At 39.9% G+C, this 20,064-nt stretch overlaps 3 protein-coding genes across 5 annotated transcripts in view; 1 reads left to right on the forward strand and 2 right to left on the reverse strand.

Moving 5' to 3' along the window:
* obscna (obscurin, cytoskeletal calmodulin and titin-interacting RhoGEF a) overlaps positions 1–9,811 on the forward strand; it is a gene marked incomplete in the record, with an annotated part of 47,742 nt that extends 37,931 nt beyond the window's left edge. The window contains 21 exon segments of the mRNA XM_032525280.1: positions 427–595; positions 792–879; positions 969–1,169; positions 1,264–1,324; positions 1,415–1,492; positions 1,588–1,760; positions 1,915–1,941; positions 2,067–2,219; positions 2,769–2,814; positions 2,917–2,994; positions 3,163–4,900; positions 5,014–5,142; positions 5,264–5,386; positions 6,065–6,232; positions 6,473–6,578; positions 6,950–7,189; positions 7,780–8,003; positions 8,117–8,131; positions 8,372–8,468; positions 8,830–8,979; positions 9,094–9,811. Of these exon segments, the coding sequence (XP_032381171.1) occupies positions 427–595; positions 792–879; positions 969–1,169; positions 1,264–1,324; positions 1,415–1,492; positions 1,588–1,760; positions 1,915–1,941; positions 2,067–2,219; positions 2,769–2,814; positions 2,917–2,994; positions 3,163–4,900; positions 5,014–5,142; positions 5,264–5,386; positions 6,065–6,232; positions 6,473–6,578; positions 6,950–7,189; positions 7,780–8,003; positions 8,117–8,131; positions 8,372–8,468; positions 8,830–8,979; positions 9,094–9,274 (4,245 nt within the window).
* A 1-nt stretch (position 9,812) lies between these two features.
* guk1b (guanylate kinase 1b) lies at positions 9,813–15,425 on the reverse strand. 2 transcript variants are annotated; one of them, XM_032525281.1, is made up of 9 exons: positions 15,313–15,425; positions 14,072–14,189; positions 13,869–13,910; positions 13,363–13,488; positions 12,122–12,218; positions 11,241–11,379; positions 10,813–10,897; positions 10,646–10,731; positions 9,813–10,498 (listed from the first exon to the last, which is right to left on the reverse strand). In XM_032525281.1, the coding sequence occupies exons 2-9, from the start codon at positions 14,181–14,183 to the stop codon at positions 10,466–10,468; spliced, it is 720 nt and encodes a 239-aa protein (XP_032381172.1). In that variant the 5' UTR covers positions 14,184–14,189; positions 15,313–15,425; the 3' UTR covers positions 9,813–10,465. The 2 variants fall into 2 exon arrangements, with proteins under 2 accessions (XP_032381172.1, XP_032381173.1); XM_032525282.1 differs by lacking the exon at positions 13,363–13,488 and having other exon boundaries at positions 15,313–15,422.
* An 812-nt stretch (positions 15,426–16,237) lies between these two features.
* The window catches only part of rnf220b (ring finger protein 220b), a 29,594-nt gene continuing 25,767 nt past the window's right edge, over positions 16,238–20,064 (reverse strand). The window contains exons 11-16 of one of the 2 annotated variants that reach the window (XM_032526890.1): positions 19,844–19,903; positions 19,624–19,682; positions 19,448–19,532; positions 18,261–18,369; positions 17,113–17,187; positions 16,238–17,016 (exon numbers count right to left, since the gene is read on the reverse strand). In XM_032526890.1, coding sequence (XP_032382781.1) covers positions 16,945–17,016; positions 17,113–17,187; positions 18,261–18,369; positions 19,448–19,532; positions 19,624–19,682; positions 19,844–19,903 — 460 coding nt within the window. In that variant the 3' untranslated portion in view covers positions 16,238–16,944. Of the gene's footprint in view, positions 17,017–17,112; positions 17,188–18,260; positions 18,370–19,447; positions 19,533–19,623; positions 19,686–19,843; positions 19,904–20,064 lie in introns of both variants that reach the window. The other variant, XM_032526889.1, reaches the window with a different exon arrangement.

Genomic DNA, 20,064 nt, shown 5'->3' on the forward strand with positions numbered 1-20,064 from the left:
TATACATAATACAGAGAATTGTCTTAAAAGTTCCTAAAAATAATCTGTAATGCAATAGTCACAGTATATGATCTGCTTAAAATTCCTCCAAATTTTTCACAAACTTCCTCTGGGGAAAAGGGTGGGAACCACTGATTTAAGGGATAGAAAAAAATATAATCTACCTACTATGCAAGTTACTTAAAGTAGATACTATTTTCAATCACCTACTGAATATTTAGCCAAACACACTACAATGGGTATCATAAATATAACCAAATATGTTTTCTAGTGAAATCCTAAATAGTTTACAGTCATACTGCCTCATCTGATAACAAATCATAAAAGGTTTTTAGGGTTAAACGTTACATACCATTACAAATAATTGACCAACACTGGTTGACCTGATAGCTGTCCCTATTAAAACTTTGTTCTTTTTTCTGTGAGGATGGAGAGGAGCTTGCAGCCAATAATAATGTAGAGATACTACAGCATGGCGCCCGCTGCACAGTGACCATTGTGTGCCCCGAGGGTGAGGACAGTGGCATATATACCTGCTTGGCCTACAATGACTCTGGCCATGTCTCATGCCAGGCTGAGCTGACAGTGGAGGAAGGTAAGACAAGACCAATGATGCTATGCATCATTATTTTAGTTCAATAGACACAGACTCATTCATCAGAGCTAACTGCAATGTAGCTTAGGCTTAACGCATGTCACAAGACGATATTGCCGTAAAGGTTAGGAATACATTGTGATTGATGTTGTGGTGGACGGTCCTGTTTTACTCAGAGGTTTGGTTTTCCTTCCAGGCCCACTGGAGTGCCAGGAAAGAGAGGTGGAGCTCGGAAAGAGAAGGAAGTTATTCTCCATCTATGATGTCCATGAGGAAATTGGAAGGTGCACCTGTACTGTTTATTGATGTAGTCCAACCTGCCCACGGGCCCTGTCAAGATTTGAAATGATTAATATCATCTCTCTGTTTTTAGGGGAACCTTCGGGGTAGTAAAGCGAGTTGTCCACAGAAGAACATGTGAAGTATTTGCTGCCAAGTTCCTGCCTCTGCGGAGCAGCACTCGGACCAGGGCCTTCCAGGAAAGGGACTTGCTATCCCGTCTGGCTCACCCCAGAGTTGCCTGCCTGCTGGATTTCTTTTGTACCAGACGCACTCTGGTGCTGATCACAGAAATGTATCCTTTCTGTGAAATGCTACAATAAATTCTCTAAAGTGGGTTTACTCTGATGTTTTGTATACAATTAAGAGTTCTTTAACACCATTTCTAGCTGCTGTTCTCATGGACTTCTGGACCATTTATTTCTAAAAGGATCAGTCTCTGAGAGAGAGGTGCAATCATACATTTAGTCCCTACAAACTTATTTTTATCTTGCAAATAATATATATTGTTTTTGACTAATATTCTATAATTTATTTTAGGTTCAGTCATACATCCAGCAAATCCTTGAAGGAGTTGGTCACATTCACAGCATGAACATTTTGCACCTGGACCTTAAAGTGAGATTTTGGGGTCCAACATATCACTATTCACTGTGTCATTACTTTTTTAATTCGGTTCTTAACTTAATTTTTTTTTATCTACCCCCCTTCAGCCTGATAATATACTCATGGTGTATCCGCCCAGAGACGAGATCAAGATCTGTGACTTTGGCTTCTGCCAAGAAATAGACACATCCAGACACCAATACAGCATGTTTGGTACACCAGAGTTTGTTGCCCCTGAAATTGTTCACCAAGAACCAGTCACTGTGGCCACCGATATTTGGTGAGTTTGGTAAAATACTAATCTGGCAAACTGAAACTAACATCAAATCTAGATTAAAATGAAAGATGAAAGTTATTTGCAATAAACCATGTACAATTGTAAATAACAGCACACAATAGAACATTGCATTAATATCTCTTATTCTCTCTGCTAGGTCTGTAGGTGTAATAGCCTATATATGGTATGTTTCACTGCACTTTTGATAATATTCTCAAAATCATCAATATAGAGTTTATCCAAAAGCTGTGCATGTGGCTTGAGTTTTGGTTTGTCTATTTACGGGACGCTTTATCTTTTTCTTGATAGTCTGGTGTGCCGTTGCCCTTTTGCGGAAGCGACAGACCGTGCTACACTGCTGAGGGTGGGGGAGGGGACCCTGAACTGGGATGCCCCTGACGTCTCCTCAAGGAGCCCTGATGCCCAGAACTTTCTCCACATGCTCCTTCAGCCAGATCCAGAGTAGGGAAGCATTTTTATTATTGCTTACACTGCCACTTCAATCCAGTCTCTCAAAGTCATCAAAGATATTTTCAAAATAATGTGCAAGTGACACAAAGTCCTCTTTCATTGGACAAATGAGCATGAAGGAGTCTCTTTGAATAAGTTATATCAATGCCATTTCTGACCGAATTTTGTATGTATTCCTGTTAAAGCTGCATTTAGCTAATTTTGAACCCTCCTTGATCAAAAGTAAGATCTAGTGGGGCTCCAACCAAAAACAGGAAAACAAAAAATGATTGAAAAGTGACTTAAAACTGCATAAAACAACATTAACTAGGCTGAGCATCTTTGTGGCCCTACTAGCACTCCTTTTAGTTGAAGACAGTTTTTTCATTTAATGTTAATAAAAAATATATTACTTGCAGAATAACATTACATGTATTCACCACCTCTAGTGTTTCATTACACAGCTGCAGTGATGTTGTGGTGGACTCAGGTTGTGTTTAGGTGTGGTTTCATGGTGCCACATAACACACGTCTGACCACTCTCAATTTTCTTCTACCTAGGAAACGACCATCTGCCTTTGAGTGCTTGAGCCACGAATGGCTCCAGGTGAGAGGAAATACAGCACAATAAGTGCTTTAATTGAGCTTCACTTGATTCAAAAACTTAGGAACACAACTAAACACACATCTTTTGTAACTGTGTTCACAGGACGAATATGCGGGAGAAGATACGGATGAAATCAACACCAAAACTTTGAAAATCTTCATCTCAAAAAGGAAATGGCAGGTGAGTTACCTGACTTTATCAAAACCGCAACATCTGGGGACAAAAGGAAACTGGTTTCTTGTAATGTTGAATGTTCAATGAGTTGAAGCCACAATTGAAATATACTGTCCTTAAAAAATCAAAAAAAATCTCTGTCTACTCCAGTATCTCTACCATCTATCTCCCCAGCGTTCGTTGACTTGCATTGGCTCAGTTCTCACGTTGAGGCTCATCCCTGAGCTTCTGGACGCTCCTCTCAGAGAGACTGCAGTGACAGTGCCTCGTGAGCCCCAGGAGCACAGCAGCACCTCTGTGAGCAGTGGCTCCTCATCAGAGTATGACGAAGCTGACTCTTGGGACTTTTTCCAGCACTACAGCCCAACTGAGGAGGAGGAAGACACTGAGGAGGACTATGATTCTTTAACAGAGAGAGCGCACATCCCTGAGCCTTTTGCCAAACTCCACCTAGATGCAGAAGAAGAAGTGACATTAGGGGAGGAAGAAGAGGAGGAGATGATAGGAAGAAGGAGTGTACTGGAGCGGAGTATGAGCAGGCAGTCAGTTGTGTCTTCAGATGTGTCAGGCCAACAGACACCTCACAGGGAGCGTAGGTTCAGCAAGGACAGCAGTCAATCTCTCTACCTTTCTGATGGAAGTGAGGGTTCAGGGAGTGACGGAGCTCGTATCCCTCGTGACAGCGTCATCCGAAGCACTTTCTACAGTACTTCTCATCAGCTTTCCCCCATGTCTGCCAGACACATGACATTACGGGACAAATTCCAGGTCAAAAAGCAGGAAAGAGGCCGCAAACCACTCCGGAGAAGCTTTTCTGGACGTCTCAACGAGCCTCTTATTGAATATGTGGAGGATGAGACGGAGACCAATCGTGGCCAAAGACGGGGATCTGTCCAGCCTATAATGCAGAAGTCTTGTTCCTTTGACAGTGGTGTTGGCCTTGCCCACACCAATGTACCCCCTCACAGGAGGAGCAGGTCTCTTGATGAGTATTCACGGCGATCTCCCGGCTCACCCAAGCGCACAAAGTCGGGGGAAGAAGAAGGCTCTCAAAGTCTAAAGGAAGATTTGACAGATGATGAAGTGGCAGGGAGAGGATTGTTGGCCATCCCGAGCCCTCAGCGACCCACAAGAAGAAGAGGCTCTGTCGCTCCATTACAAGGGACTTGTTTGCCAGGTGGATCATCTGTTCCCTCAAGCTTCCTTGCTGGAGACAGAATCTGCCCCAGGCTGGATCAGGAGCAGGCAGCGGGCAACAGCTTCGCTGGCTCCCAGGGGTCTCTTGCTGAGTCGTCTATTTTAGAGCAGGGTGGCTCTGAGTCTTCAAGCAGATTTGGCTCCTATGAGGAGCTCAGTCATGGTCATCTCAGAGCGAGGCACAGATCAGGAGAGAGTGAAGTGTATGATGATCAAGGGGAGCCTCTGATTCCACCATCCCCATGCTCATTCCAAGAGGTTAAACCGAGAAGCTTGTTACCCAAGGCACCGCCACGTAACCGCACCCGCTCCAACCCCAACTTATCCACAAACAGCAGGGGTCAGCTAGGGACCCCACTAACAGTGAGCCCCAGTCCCAGCCTTTCTTCTCTGCAGGCCCCAGAGAGGCCTCCCAGAGCCAAGGACAGGAAGGAGGGCTGTGGCCTCCAAAGGCATGCATCTGCTCCGGCCCTCGAAGCTCGGCCACCTACAGGAAAGTCCCCCAAGCTTGGACTGCTGAAGATCTTCCGCAGGCAGTCCTGGACGAGCCATTCATACTCCCAGCTGGACAACACAGAGTTAGGACCCACACTAGGAGAGATCATGAAGCCAGATACTCCCACCATGTCTCTGAGGAAGAAAATGAGAGCTTCAGCCTCCAGCCTGACCAAGCTGTTTTCCAGGTCTTCTAGTAAGGAGGATGTGAATAAAGGAGGTAAGCTATTACAAATAATGCTAATTTTATTTGATCAGTTAACAGAAAAGGATGTTAAGCAGCATCCATACTAAGGAAAATGCTCTTCTGGTGTTGTTTGTCTTTTATAACAGGGCCGATAGTTAAAGATTCACCTCCCATCGCACCTGAAAGGCAGCATAGAACTGGTCTTGAGAGTCCAAGAAAGAGGAACTCCAAACTTTTACCTTCTTTTAAAATACCTGCATTCAAAAAGACAAAAGGTAGTGAATGAGTTACATTCTGTGGATTATGGATTTCCAGTCCAAAATGTCCTGAAAACCTGCTATCATCGTTTTGCTACAGGCCTGACTGTGTATGTTTGTTCTTCTCCTTATTTTCCAGATCTGCTGGCCCGTCCCAACAAGGCTGAAGTGCTCCAGTTAGATGGAGGTGGAGTCTTGCTGGTTTGGAAACCAGTCCAGTCCAGTAACCCTGTCACCTACTGTGTGCAGTACTGTACAGAAGGTGGGTTCACAGAGACAATACAGCAGCACAGATATTTAATTGGTTGTTTGTGTTAAAAGAAAACCAAATTAGTTGTTTATGTTAGATAGATATAATAGTTCTTATTACTGAAATGTAATCTTATTTGTCTACAAAATGTTTCATGATGGCAGTTAAATTCCTTGCATTTAAAATCTAAGCATATTAACAAACATTTTTGGACAAGCATCAGTCAATGCTGAATTTAGTGTAGATTGTCTTTCTGCACTTAGAAATACCAAAATATATCTCATCAGACAGGTGCATTAGAAAGTGTTTGGAATGATGGACTACATATTTTTTTAATCATAATTTTAGATTTTTTAAGTTTGTGCAGCTGAGTGTCAATTAAAGTTCAACAGTGTAACTGTTTTGGTTTGGAACACAGCCCACAATGATGACTATTATTCTTATCCTGACACAATATATTTAAAGACAATAAAGTTGTTGTTTTTATATTTCAAGATCTAAAAGGTTTTGCTAATTATTATTTGCTACTTTCTAGTAAGTCCATGCTGTATACTTCTTTTGCTTCTAAACTGACCTCAACAATCATTTACAATATCACTAATACCACCGTTGCATGCATCTACTGCAGCCTTAAAATATGCAGTAAGTGTGGATTTCAGAGTAAAACTTATGTGCCATGTTCCTTCTCAGGTGGGGAGTGGACAGTCCTGTCGGAGGAGGTGACTGACAGCTGCTACGTGGTGAAGGACTTACCCAGAGGAGCCTCTTATGTGTTCAGAATGGGCTGCATCACCAAGACAGGAGCAGGACCTTTCAGTGATGCTTCAGCACCTGTTGTTATGGCTACTCATCCTGAAGGCAAGATAAATATAATGTTCCATATTTTCTGTTTCACATGTGTGATCTAATTTCCTTAATTTCCTTCGGGATAAATAAAGTATCTCTATCTCTATAATTCATGTAGCAGTAATTGCCTCATTGGTTTGGTGTCTTCACATACATTTTACAGCAGTGATATACACATCAACTGTGAAATGTTCAAACGGCTACTACACAAAAGGTTACAGTGTTTTTACCTGTATTTACTCCGTTGTCCAGAGATTCACGTTCCTTTAATCCAGACTGAGTCACTGGGGTCAAAGGTCACTGGTTCAGCACAACAGACAACACACAAGAACTACAATTTCCTCTCTGAGGTCAACAGGTGGGATTTTTTGGTAGAAATTGAAATTTTTTAGCAAAATGATCTGTAAATTATCTTTTACGTAAATGTATTTTTAAGTACCGTCATTTTAACTTTATTATTTTGCACATGATCATGTTTTTCTTTCTGGCTTTTATTTTGAAATGTAGGTGTGACTTTCAGGTTTCTCAAGTCTGTCACAGATTCGGATATTTCTGAATTTAACCTGACTTTTCTTGCTATAGTAATATTTAATACAATTAATAATTAAACAGATTTAGGATTAGAGTATTCAGATGCATTAGTAAAAGGATAGTATCATCTTGTTTCTCCCACTTTCTCTTTGGCACTAATATGTGATACAGCACCTCTTTTGTTTTGTTGTCTCACAGGGGTCGTTTCAGCGTAGTTACCTTGTGCAGGGATGCTGAGACAAGCCAAGTGTTTGTTGCCAAGCTCACCCCTTACCAGGCAGAGCAGAGACAATTGGTGCTGAGGGAATACCAGCTGCTGAAGAGGCTTCATCACCCACACCTGGTGCAGCTACACACTGCCTATTTCACCTCCTGCTACCTGGTGTTAGTGGAAGAGCTCTGTCCCGGCAGGGAGCTGCTCTACAGTTTGGCAACGAGGTAAAGGAAGGCTTGAGAAACATAAGCCAGCAACCAAATCATTTGTGATGGGATTGACAAACTGAGCAACAATATCAACTAGTCCATTACAGTGGAAAGCCCCTATATGGCTTCTATAATTTGTCCTAAGGGGTATGTAGGAGAGAGAATCCAGGCTGAACTGATCACTATATAATTACAAAATAAGAAGCTCTAAAAACTAAACTAAGCACCAGATGTCCCATGAGAAATACTGCTTTAATTAGGGCCAACAGGCCAAATTTGGCTTTCTCAGACTTACTGTCACGCTGGTGTTACAGAGAATGATTTAATGTTATCTAATAAACTTTCAATGTAATTTAAACATATACGTCTTAATTGACATTAAGAGACACATGTCGAGGTTAACCAAACACTGTTTGTAGATGACCGATATGTGCCAAATGGACACTTACTGGATGTGATCAATGTAATATCTATTTTAAATGATTATTATCTATATTCTGTTTTGACCTATGTCAAGCAGGTTATTTTATGCAACCTGTAGCCATTTTTTCACATACTGTTGTTAATTTTAACAAACCTATCTGTCTTTGCTTGTGCCCTCTTAGAGATCTGTACGCAGAGACTCACGTCGCCGAGCTGCTGGTTCAAATTCTGAGTGCAGTTGACTACCTTCACAGCCGTCGAGTCATCCACCTGGACCTGAAGTCTGACAACATGCTGGTGGATGATTGCAACCACCTGAAGATAGTTGACTTGGGCTCGGCTCAGTCCTTCACACCCGGTCAGCCTGTCAACATCGAGCACATCCAAGGCCTGTCAGAGAGCAAAGGTACCAACGTATTTCTGGTTTAATTTCAACTACATTGTATACGATTTTAGAAGCTTGCATTGTTGTAGTTTCTTCTAATGTACTAAAGCTTTGACTATCATGGCCTCCAACAGACTGCCGCAGCAAAGGTACACATTCTTTAAAGGAGGACGGATTGATGGACGGAAATAATTACGCCTAACTTCATCCACCTCAGCTGATCTATAGCCTAACAAATCCAAGTCCATTTTCTTATCTGTTTTTATCTATTTCTTTCTGGTTTGAGTCCTTTTACTAATTCAGGAAATTAAGCATGTAAGTGATTGTGGCATTGCCAGTAACAGCCCAACTCTTTATGAACAACATGCTGTTTCTGTCTGTTTTGTCAGTTTATATTGTCCTTCCTAAAGCTCCGGAAATCCTGGAAGGTCACGGTGTTGGGCCTGAAACTGACATTTGGGCTATTGGAGTCCTGTCCTTCATCATGTAAGTATAGCTATATATAAAGAAAGTACAGTGTTCAACCATATTCTTGCTACCTTAACATATAAAAACATATATATCTGTAATTTGATAAATGTGGCTCCCACTTTTGCAATAGTTATTACAATATTATTCTGACATTTCATTAAAGGATAGCAGGCATCATTGGATGACAAATTAACACTTCTAAAGATTGAATCATCCCCATTTTATTTCTTTGGATAATCCTCTTTTTCATTATGAGTTATGAAATGTTACCAATTAATGAATCATCTGTAGTTCAGTGATGCTGAATTATAAACTACTTTATTAATATATACTGATCTATTTTTGTGTGGCATTTTTTTTCTCGTTTCTTCACTAGGTTAAGTGCCGACAGCCCGTTCCATGCAGAGCACAGCTGGGAGCAAGATAGAAACATCAAGAAAGGGAAGATCCAGTTTGGGCGCTGTTACCCGGGTCTGTCAGAGGGAGCCTTAAACTTCATGAAGAGCAGCATGAATAACAAATCCTGGTGAGCGTGTCTCTCAAAATGTAGTTTGCATTAGATAGATTATTTGTGTGAAAAGTCATATTAGTAAATTAGGAACATAAATGTGCATATCCTAATATGATAAATGCTTTGCAGGGGGAGACCCACTGCAACAGAGTGTCTCCAGAACCCATGGCTGCGTGCCCATCGTGGCCCACACAAAGGCCGACACTCCAAAGTGTGTTTCTCCACAGACAAGCTTAAAGATTACCTCAAGCAGAAAGAGGAGAAACGAGACCAGGTCCGCACTAAGCTTCAGGGTCCCTTCTTCCAGTAAGGCAACAGTGTGAGGGGTTCTTTTACCATTGGCTTTTTCTAGAAACTATAACCAGCACATTTCATTTCAGCTGATAGTTTCCTGTGTGGCTCATTTCTATCTAGCCAAAGCCAGGCCGGATTATATAAATCATTATAGTATAATCTGATTTTGAAATTGTCTTAATACATTTTCATAGTGTATTTATCCATTAGATTGTATATGTTAGTGTGCTGCATTGTTTGTGCTTTGGTTTGTATGGAAACACATCAGGGATAAGGTTTAGTCAAAGAGTGCATGAGTTGTAAAATTTAGTTTTTGTAACATGTGAAACTGTTGCTTTGCTCCTCAATGTCAAACAGATTTTATCAGGCAGAGTTTGTCCAAAAGTGCAATCAGTTTTCTTGTAAATGTACACATATTGCCTTAAAGTTATAATGTACAAATTGAAAATCAATTAGATTTTTGAATGCTTCATAATAGTTAAATATTGGGTTAGTCACCCACCCAAATGAGTTGTTAAATGAAAGATGAATTAAAAAGCACAAAAGTGGTCAAGTCATTGTCCTCACATTCTTTATTTAGACTCATTGGTACACAAACACACATGCAAATGTTTTAAATGCAATACATGCAGTCATTCTATCTCAGATGCATGGACTTCCTTCATCACTTCATCACATGAAATAATATGTAGCATGTGAGTAACTATTTAAATAACACAATATTAGTTATAATCGACATATACTATACTATGAGTGAATTATATTATTATAATTCAACAAAACAAATAAATTGAAAGTGTAACTATTTTTGCTGTGAGTAGCTGACTGGTGGTACTGACGTGTACTTCACACTTTGGCTTATGAAGACCAAATGTAGCACTGAATGTGGCAGTTGTCTGAGCGAGCTGGCAGAGATGTGTGGGCTAGGATGTTCACTGCTAGAAATCAACCATTGGTTTTTCTAAATCTAACACAAACCCCCATTCTCTCAGTCAAAAAAAAAAAAAACGTCATTCAATTCAGAGTCCCTCGTTTCCTTCTTTGCGTAAGTGAGCAAACCACCGACTATATAACACAGAGGGTGAAAGAAAACCAAACTTTTCTCAAGAAGAAAGTTTCTTTCAGATGTGTTTGCCGTCAGTGAAGATGGAGTTATTCAGGCCAGAGTCTCAAGTGTTGGTTCTTCTATCCAGCAGCAGTTTCATTCCTAGGATTTGGCCTCCTGAACTTTTTGGATATCCTGCTCAAAGAGAGATGACTTTACTTTTCACTTTTTGTGCATTTAACTAATGCTCTTGTCCAGAGTGTTATGCAACAGCTGACAGACAATAGTCGCCAAGTAGTTGTCACATAAGTAAGCAAAAGAGTATTTTATAATTTTACTCACGTCATTGAGGATAACTTTCAGCTCTTCGTAAGCCCTCTCTAAGTCATCGTTAATGATAACAACATCAAACACTCCGGGCTCGTTACCTACAGAAGAGAATTGGGTCAGCTGCAATGGTTGTCTTTTTTTTCAGCATCATGCGTGAAGGGAACTGCTGAGAAACTTACTGAGCTCCATATCGATGCGCGCTGCCTCCAGGCGTTTTTGTAAGCTCTCCTCTGTTTCTGTCTGTCTGTCCCTCAGACGTTTTTCCTGAGAAAGACGATGAAACAAGACATTTTCGTTCAACTGAGAGTTGCTCCGAAAAAGCTGTCATGTCTGAAGTTCCCAAATTTCCCAAATTTGAATTTGTTTTATGTTTATATTTTTCTCAGACCAATTTGTGTCTCACTAGAGTTTTTCAAAGGAAATTTATATATATGTATTATTGCAATAAATGTACATTTTATTTAAATGCCACTATGAGCATATGTTACATTCTTTGACAGCCTACTTTGCACAAGCAACACGAAAGCTTAAGAAATACAGTATGTTAATCAAATGAATGAAAGATATTGCAATCACATTAATGCAATATACTACATTGGACATTTACCAGGATCTCTATAGAGGGAGGCTGAATGGAGATGTAGATGGGGTTCAGGTCAGTCTCTTTAATCCTCTTCACCCCCTGGATGTCCACATCCAAGATGCAGATTAGGTTTTTGGCCTGCACGTCTTCTATGGCAGCTTTACTACAGAATCAATGCATTGTTACATGATGAAACCATAAAAAATCAAGAAGCTCCAAACAACCAGGACTACACATCTGAACATGGATGGGCTTTGATAATGTCCAACCAGGTATTGAGAATTTAATTGGGTCATTTTGTGCATGTCACACCCAGTAACTAAGGTTAAGAGGATCGTTTGCTTTGATCCAAGAGTCGTACTACAGTAAGTGTGTGTTATCCTCAGAATGAGAGGAAGAGATTAAAAGGACATAAGAGCTGCTGAGCTGCAGCGTTGCTCTTTTTGACCTGAGGGGAGGTTAAAGCTCCATCTGTCACCAGACTATATCCTCTTGAAACCTGTGGCCAAGCCAGAGGGTAGTCTCTAATAAGACAACACCACTTTTACCTTCTACTAAATGAAGTATAACCAATATCAGTGACACTGATACTATATTGTATTTCACTCATATTAACTTAGCTATATGTCCGATTTTTATCCAGTTGGTGGATTTGACTTCTTAGACAACATTTAGACCAATAGAAAACAGTGAAAGCATACAGATATGTTCTTTTTTGCAGATGAACTGTTTGCTAAGACATTGCCCCTTACATGGTCATTGAAACTGGGACACCTTTGGTCCTAAAAATAAATAATTTTAAACGATGGAAAGATTGTGCATCTAAATCATAGATGTTTTTGAGGTTGCTCCTGATTATGTGGTGAAAAATAGGGTGGCATTCATGCAGAGCTGCAAATATTTACCTTGTTCCATACAGGTTGCCTGAAAACTCAGCGCTTTCAATGTAGTCTCCGTTGTCAATACCCTCCTGCATGGCATCTTTTGTTGTGAAGTGGTAGTCTGTAAGATGCAACATTAATAATGAATCTAGCTCTGCCTTGAATGCTTGCACAGCAGAAAGAAATAATCGGAGAGAGGTGATGCAAATCAAATGAACGCTCACCACCGTTTAAAATTAGTCTAGTTAACTAACCAGGAACATCACAGGCAAAAAAGAGAAGAAAATCCTGGCACAAAGGATAAACTTGTTTACAATGTACTAGATAATATTACTGCTAAGCTGATGGTGTGTGTTCCAGTGTATGATATTCTCCTTTGAGTTTAATTTGACACTGCATAGGTAGTATGCAGTCATTATCTAATGATGAAGCATGCAAAAGATGAGAAATATGTTTTCTTCTATTAGAGTAACTGTTACATAGCAAATTATAATGTCCATACCAGATCCATAGGCCTAAATCTTCATAACATCAAAACCTCTGGGGATCTACAACAGCAACATTTTAGAAACAAACACCTTACTACTTCTAACACACGTGGACACTGCGATAGCACACAACCATTAGCATTAGAGTATGAAGAGTTGGCTCAGACTGAAGTAACAATCTGAAGGGCAATGTTGGATAGAATAGGAGTGGATGTGCTGTAAACAAATCAATAATAAGCCTGGAAACAAGGAATACATTATTTTAAACAGGGAAACCTGCAGTAAATTAAATATTTCTACCCTAGATCAAATCATTGACTATCCTTTACAAAGTATGTTAACACATTACAGGGAAGTGACAGCAGTGTTTACAAAGCTCAGATGGATCCCATGTTATAAATTCCCAAAGTCCTTGTAAGTGTCACTTGCTTGGCAATGTTCAGATTCTGAAATATTTCTCTTGGGATGCTAATGGTTGGTTGCAAATCATCAATGCTCCATCAGCCAAAGGGGGAAATGGGACAGGTTTTTATGGACACAAAACCTCACGAGACTGGAAATGGGAATGACTACCGAGGCATCACAGGGGGCTATTTTCAAAAGCGTTTTACTCCAAAGTGTAAACTGTCTGATTCTGATTACTTAGTTATGTGATTAAATGTTTTTCTTCTCTCTTGTTTATTTGTCACAAAGTGACTGGTTCAATGCAGGGTGGGAGGATGATGAAAGTAACCCCTCTGTCTTAAAAACTGTGATCGGGAATCACACCGAGGTCACCTTTATCTGTGGTTTCAGATTTGTTTGCATTCGACAATGAGGCTGACTTTTCTAAGTCTTCAGAAGAGAAGACGTCTGCTACGGGCAGTAAAGTAGCCCCCAGAAGCATGGGAAGCGTGTTCAGCCCTATGAAGAAAGCAACAAAGGCAAAAAAAAGAGGTTTATCCCTTTATATCATGGCAGTTATACAGGGGGAAGAAAACCATTCGTGCAGTTCACTTGGGAGTAACAAGTGTTGTGGGCGATTTTTTTGTTTTTTTCTAGAGCAGGCAGGTAGAGGAGGCGAGGAAATGTGGTACAAAAAAAGAAAGAAAAGAGAAAGACAGCTCTACACATTCAAATCCAAGTCCAGGCCTTCTGTACAATGAATCGCAGAACCTATGACAGTCTGAAGGTGCTAAAAACATCCACCAAGGTGCTGAAAACATCAACCACCCACTTGTAACACTTGTGCAGATACCAAAAGGTGTCTCAAACCAGTTTGTTTTGAGCCAGAACTACTGTACCTTTTCCATTTTCCTCTCCAGGTCGAGGGTTTCGTGTTGTGTCTGTACAACGAGAGGATTTCATCATTAAGCCCCATCCAGAAATAAGTAGAAAAACTTAAGATTTATTTATACAACACAAAAATGTATTAGAAGGTTTAGAGTAAGACCATCAAGCTGACATTCTGACTCCTCCAATAACCAGTTAGCACACTCAAACGTACGTGACACACTGAATCCAAAGACGTCCTCATGATCCTTCATTAGCCTCTTCATCAGAGTGCTCTTCCCTGCTCCTGAGGGGCCGCTCAGCACCACGGGCCTCGGTCTTGACATTGTTCTGAGACAGACAGACGGGGACAGAGGGAGCTCAGGTTTGTTTGTGCCATGAGCAGATTATGTTTGTGCAAGCTGAATCTTTTCTTCTTTTTTTTCTTCCTTTTTGCATTTGAAAAGTTTTTTCAGAAAATGGTTTCAAATGATTGATTTTTGACCTTTTCATTTTAACACCATTTCTATTTAGTATGTTAAACTCCTCTACATTACTTTGCAATGCTGGTAAAGATTATCAACTATCCTGTCAACTGTCAAAGGTGCAGTAAAGTTAATCCTTTGATCCAAGCTTCTTTTAACCACTAAAACGTCAGGAAGAAACGTCCCAACACGCACACACCAAGTTAAAAGCAGACATTTGCTCTTAGATTATTGTGCTTAAGTAAGAAAAGACGACACTTGGAAATTGTACTTCCTATTCCCTTGAAATATTTAAATATGTCCATGTCCTATTTGCTGACACTTTAGACAGACGGAGGCCCCAAGATTAATGTTACGAGTGCTTGTTAATTAAGTCATGACAGGTCAGCCAGCAGGATAAATTAGATCTGGGCCAGGTGGTACAATGGATCCAGGTCAAGTGACCCGGTTACCTCCTGCGCTGAGAGAGGATGATATTTCAGGGTTGCCACTGAAACAATTCATTTACGTAAAAAACACACTAATACAATAACTTAATAATACAGTCAGAGTCTGTAACAGTCAAAAACACCTCCAATCTCTCCCTTAGACATGTTGATATTAGGAAGTATTTAACGCTGCACTACCAGACAAGAACAGTTAAAGACATCCATAATGTCCCAAAACATTGATTTGTACCCCCTTTCTAAAGCTGGTAAAAAGTTATTCACAGATCTAAAGGAATATCTATTTTAGCCTTTGCAAAGTGTTGACCTTAATGCAAGATTACATTAAATGCACACACACACACACACATGCAAAAACGTAATGCACAGAATATATATATATATATATACATGTGTAGCATGACAGGCTGTACGTTTAGATGTAATACAATTTAAATACAGTTTTCTTTTAGGTTTAGTTGAGGTTTGCATTTGAACTTAAACTCACATTAATCCCATTAGTAATCGACTCTGTTCATTGTGTAGTTAAAAATATCCGCCTTACCTTTCTTCACAGCTCTGTACAGTTTGTATCGTAGAAATGTTCCACAGGAGATGATTCTTCAACCAGTCTCACTGTCAGTCTGAATAACCAGCACCTCCCTCCGGCTCAATGACCAATCATGTTTGCATAATGTTTTTTACAGGTCACACCTTCTGTTCACCATGTGGGCAAGGTAGAAGGTGTGCATATAAAAATCATCGTGCACACTGAAGCAGAAGCTTTATTTGAATTTATTTGTTAATTTGTTTCTGCCAAAGACATGTTGCTTAGGCACCAGATTTAGAATTTGGGCTTGGAAAGGAAAACCTTTAGATAAAGAGATAAATATACTGTAATTTATACCAGAATTTCCTTGTATGGTCGCAAACATCTAACACAACACTTCTACACAAAGTTGGTCCAGATGAAGCATTTTTTATTTTACCTATATTTATCCAGGATACTGTTCACATTTAGAAAGTTACACATATTTATACCTGGAAGCTGCTGAGGGCAACCATATTCAGCAGCTCCACCAGAGCACCTTGAAGGATAAAGTGGTCACAATGTGGGGAGCATATGCTCTGCGCTTACACTTTTCCTATTACAGTGGAGTTACATTTTGAAAACTTCACACCATCCTGCTATTATCTATAATGAATTGAGGATTTTTGTGGTGTTCTCCTTCTATGTGAATGAACCTTGCAGCATCTGTTCCTCACGCAGTAAAAGCTCAGCAGGGTTTAGCGTCCCTCAACTTCAGATGAGCTGTGATGGGCTCTGCCTGACTAATCCTGCATCGACCCACTTCTTAAAGGGCGAGTTCACCCCATAAGAGTCATCCTAACAAGGCTGTTGAAAGGCTTAAACACAAGATGCTAATTCACGCCTGAAATCCAGACCATCATGTTACCCCGGCAGAGAAAATATATTGTGAAACAACAACCTTTTAGACACACATTTTATTGTAGTAACATTGATAAAATTATATTTAATGAACCTTTACAAAGAAACACATCAATGACAAAGACAAAATGAGCTTGGTTGTGAGAATGTTTCCAACCTACAAGAGCTAAACGAATAAATGATCCAAGCAAAGACAAACCCTTTGGAGTAAATACAGTCGGGTTGTTCTACTAGTCAATATCACACACACACACGCACACACACACACGTACACACACATACGCACACGCACGCACACACAAACACACACACACACACACACACACACACACACACACACAGATCCAAACACAAAACTATGTACATGTGCTTTGCATGTGATTCAACTAATTTGTTTTCCTCAGCAAAAATATTACAAAATCGATAAATATTGTCCCAAAGCATTTTCTTTTCTATTAGTTTTTCAGTGCCTGAGCTCTGGTTTTATATGCGTCTTCTGACCCCGTCAATGTTTTGATGTTGCAGCAGGAACATGGATATTGTACAGGGCTGTAAGGAAGGTCAAAAGTTACACTTGCTGTTCTTCAAATTGTCAGGGTTGAGAGGATGTTATTACACTGACAGGCAGGACCAGGAAGGTGTGAGGAGGAGGAAAAAGGTGGGTCTATGACAGGCCAGCTGCCCACAAATCCACCCATAATTGGTTAAAACAGAAGAAGCTCCTTTCCTTATTTTATGAGAGGCTGTGTCACAGGTAGACCCGCCTCAGGTCTCCAGGTGAGGTGATGGTGTTGCACAGTGGACACAACTTCTTTGCTCCCTAAAAGAAGAGATGAACGCATTTTATTTAAACACTCTGATCATTTTGACTTCATTTATCATGTTTTTGTGAATCATCACAAATCTGAGGTTTTACCAGCGTTCGAAGCCAACACTCCTCACAGTGAACATGCCAGCACTGGATGGAGGTGAGAGGGGTTGTGTACACGTCCTGCAGAGAGAAAACACCGGTCATGAGATTCCTTACATGCAGTACATAAAGATGTCACTAGATGTCCATGTGAAGCTACAATAAGAGCATTTAAAGAAGCCCTTTCAACTACAGAAAAGGTCCAGCTGGTGTGTTTAGTGATTTATTACACTATGCTGTTGATGTTTTAATACACAATAAAATGTATGTTGTATTTTGTTGTTTTAGCAATAATCTTTATAAGTTCAAATCAAAATGAGCAAGGTAAATCCATGACTTTAAAATCACAATAAAGTTTCTCCTTCTACACAAAAGTATGGCTTTAGCAATATTAGTGTATTCACAAGAACAAGAATCTGATTAGAGGTCCACCTGGACAAAGCAGCTTGATTTTCTCAAAGAAATGTTAAACTATGTTTTAATTGAATAAAGTCCATATGGTGTCATAGAGCTGTTTCTGTGCTCGTAGTGGAATAACTTGTTCTCTACTAATCTGTTAATCATTTGCTCTATAAAATGTGAATAAAGTTATGACAAATATTCTCAGAGGCTGGCAATACAGCCTGATCTTCGAAGAGCTTCTTGTGTTCAGCCCAAAATGACAATAAAAGCAAAGAAAAGCAACAAGTTCTCCCATTTTAGAATTTGCGATAAGCAAAATTGCCATAATTCCCTGGAATGATGAATTGATTGTTAAAATATTGTCTATTCATTTTCTGTAGGTCTATTATTTGATTCATTGACTAATCATTTCACCACTAGAGTCAAATAGTAAACAAAAATCTAATCAGTCAATCAAATTGACATACGTTGTAATTTCATGTCAACAAAACAGTTTTAGCTGAGATTTTAGTGTTTCACATACAGTGTCTTTAAAAAGAATACTTACAAATATGTATCAAATATATGAATATGGATCAAAATATCGTCATCAGCCCATTTTGCGGTATGTTCCATTGAAAGAGCATGACCGATATTATTGACCTACTGGCCAAAACACAGGTCTTAACAGGAATGTCACCAGTTTCTACATGACTGCTCTGTTATCTCTATTCTGTCTCTGCTCTGTTGATTTAATTTGCCTTTATACTCACCATGCAGATTAGGCATTTAAATCTGTCTCCTTTAGACAACTGTTTCTCCAAATCCCGTATCCGAGCTTTAAGTACATCTAAAGTTGTCAGTGTGGAATCCTCTGAGAGCCTGCACACACACACACACACACACACACCCACACCCACACACACCACACCCACACACACACACACACACACACACACACACCACCACCACACCGCACGCAGCACACAAATACAATGGACGGTAACAAAGGGAAATGGGAGGGTGCGTGAGTTAGGCAGACACTGGAAAGTCATTTATAAATCGAAGACAGATTAAATTATTCGCTGGCCAACATGGACACTGAGCATGAAATTTAGCAGCAATCACATTGCTTGCATTCACTGTCTCATTTATCATGGGCAGAAGGTGTGCGGTGTTTGTTTGTGTGTGTGTGTGTGTGTTTTGTGTGTTGGTTTTGTGTGTGTGTGTGTGTGTGTGTGTGTGTGTGTGTGTGTGTGTGTGTGTGTGTGTGAGAGAGGTGTCAAGGTCCTCATAGAGATAGACAAATGCATTGACGCATGCACAATTACTGGATAGACTGTATGTGCAGACATACTGTACAGCGAGGCAGACAGGCTGCAATGCATTAAGTGTGATGAAATGTGTGTACATGCATGCGTCGACTGCTGTGACCTGGATTGATGATATCATCACATTGATATAGTATTGTGTATCAGGCTGGTGGGTGCAGGGGCGGGTAGCGGTGACTGATACTGATACAACCCAGAGAGCCGGGCCGGCAAAATACACTTTACAGTAAGGGATGCTATCACTTCCTCAGCTCTGATTGGCTGATTCACACCTGATTTTACACCTGGGATTTATTAAACCCAACCTACCTTACTCTCATCGATATTACCCATGACTTGAATTGATTTTTAACTTAGTTTCCTTTCTGGAATCCAAACAATCTGACTTTTATTACACAAAAAGACATCATCTTTGTTTGTTTGTGTTGTTTCTGTACATGATAAGTCTAAAAACAATATGTCATTAAACCCTTGTAACTCTTTCAATAAAACTGTAAATCCCAACCTGAAGGGTGTTATCAATTACGTTGAAAATGTTTTTGAGATTATAATCCGTGAGAAGAGGATATCTCTAGGAAACGTGACATTCGTGTTTGCTGTGTATTGTAAGCTCTGAGTGACAAACTTACATTTCTATCTCAGAGTTTTTGCAGGTTTTAGGGAGAGCAGCTAAGCTGCCGTCCACTTTTTCTGCACTGCTGGTAGATGGACTCCCTGAGTGAAAAAACAAATAAGAGAAGCATCAACCTCAGATCCTGTCCTTGGACTATTCTTCCATTTTTCCTTATCAGTTTACTTAACTCACCATCATTTGACCATTTGGAAAATTCTAGGCTCACTCTGGAGTCAGGTAATGTACTGCTGCTGCAGATAAAAACAAAGAACAAAACACATTTAAAAGCCAAAAAATTTAAAAGATTGAAAGAAAAATAACTTGTAATAAATTATAACCAGTAGACTATGATCATGTTCATGTCTTATTAAATATCCACTGTGAATGAGACCCTAACAAGTGGGTTACATACTTCACTGTTGTCTCTTTGGAGCTTTCTCCTGAGCAGGGGAATACATCTGTCTCTGTGTACCTGGGAACAAAGGTCAGGAAACAGAACAACACAAGGCTGACAACAAGCAGTGGTGAAAAGTAACTAAGTGCATTTACTCAAATGCCTTATGACTTATACTTTACTTTAATATTTCTCATTATATTGTCTTTAGGTACTTTGTATATATATATATATATATA

Source organism: Etheostoma spectabile, chromosome 9 (genome assembly GCF_008692095.1).
Source record: "Etheostoma spectabile isolate EspeVRDwgs_2016 chromosome 9, UIUC_Espe_1.0, whole genome shotgun sequence".
In the NCBI taxonomy this organism is placed as follows: domain Eukaryota; kingdom Metazoa; phylum Chordata; class Actinopteri; order Perciformes; family Percidae; genus Etheostoma; species Etheostoma spectabile.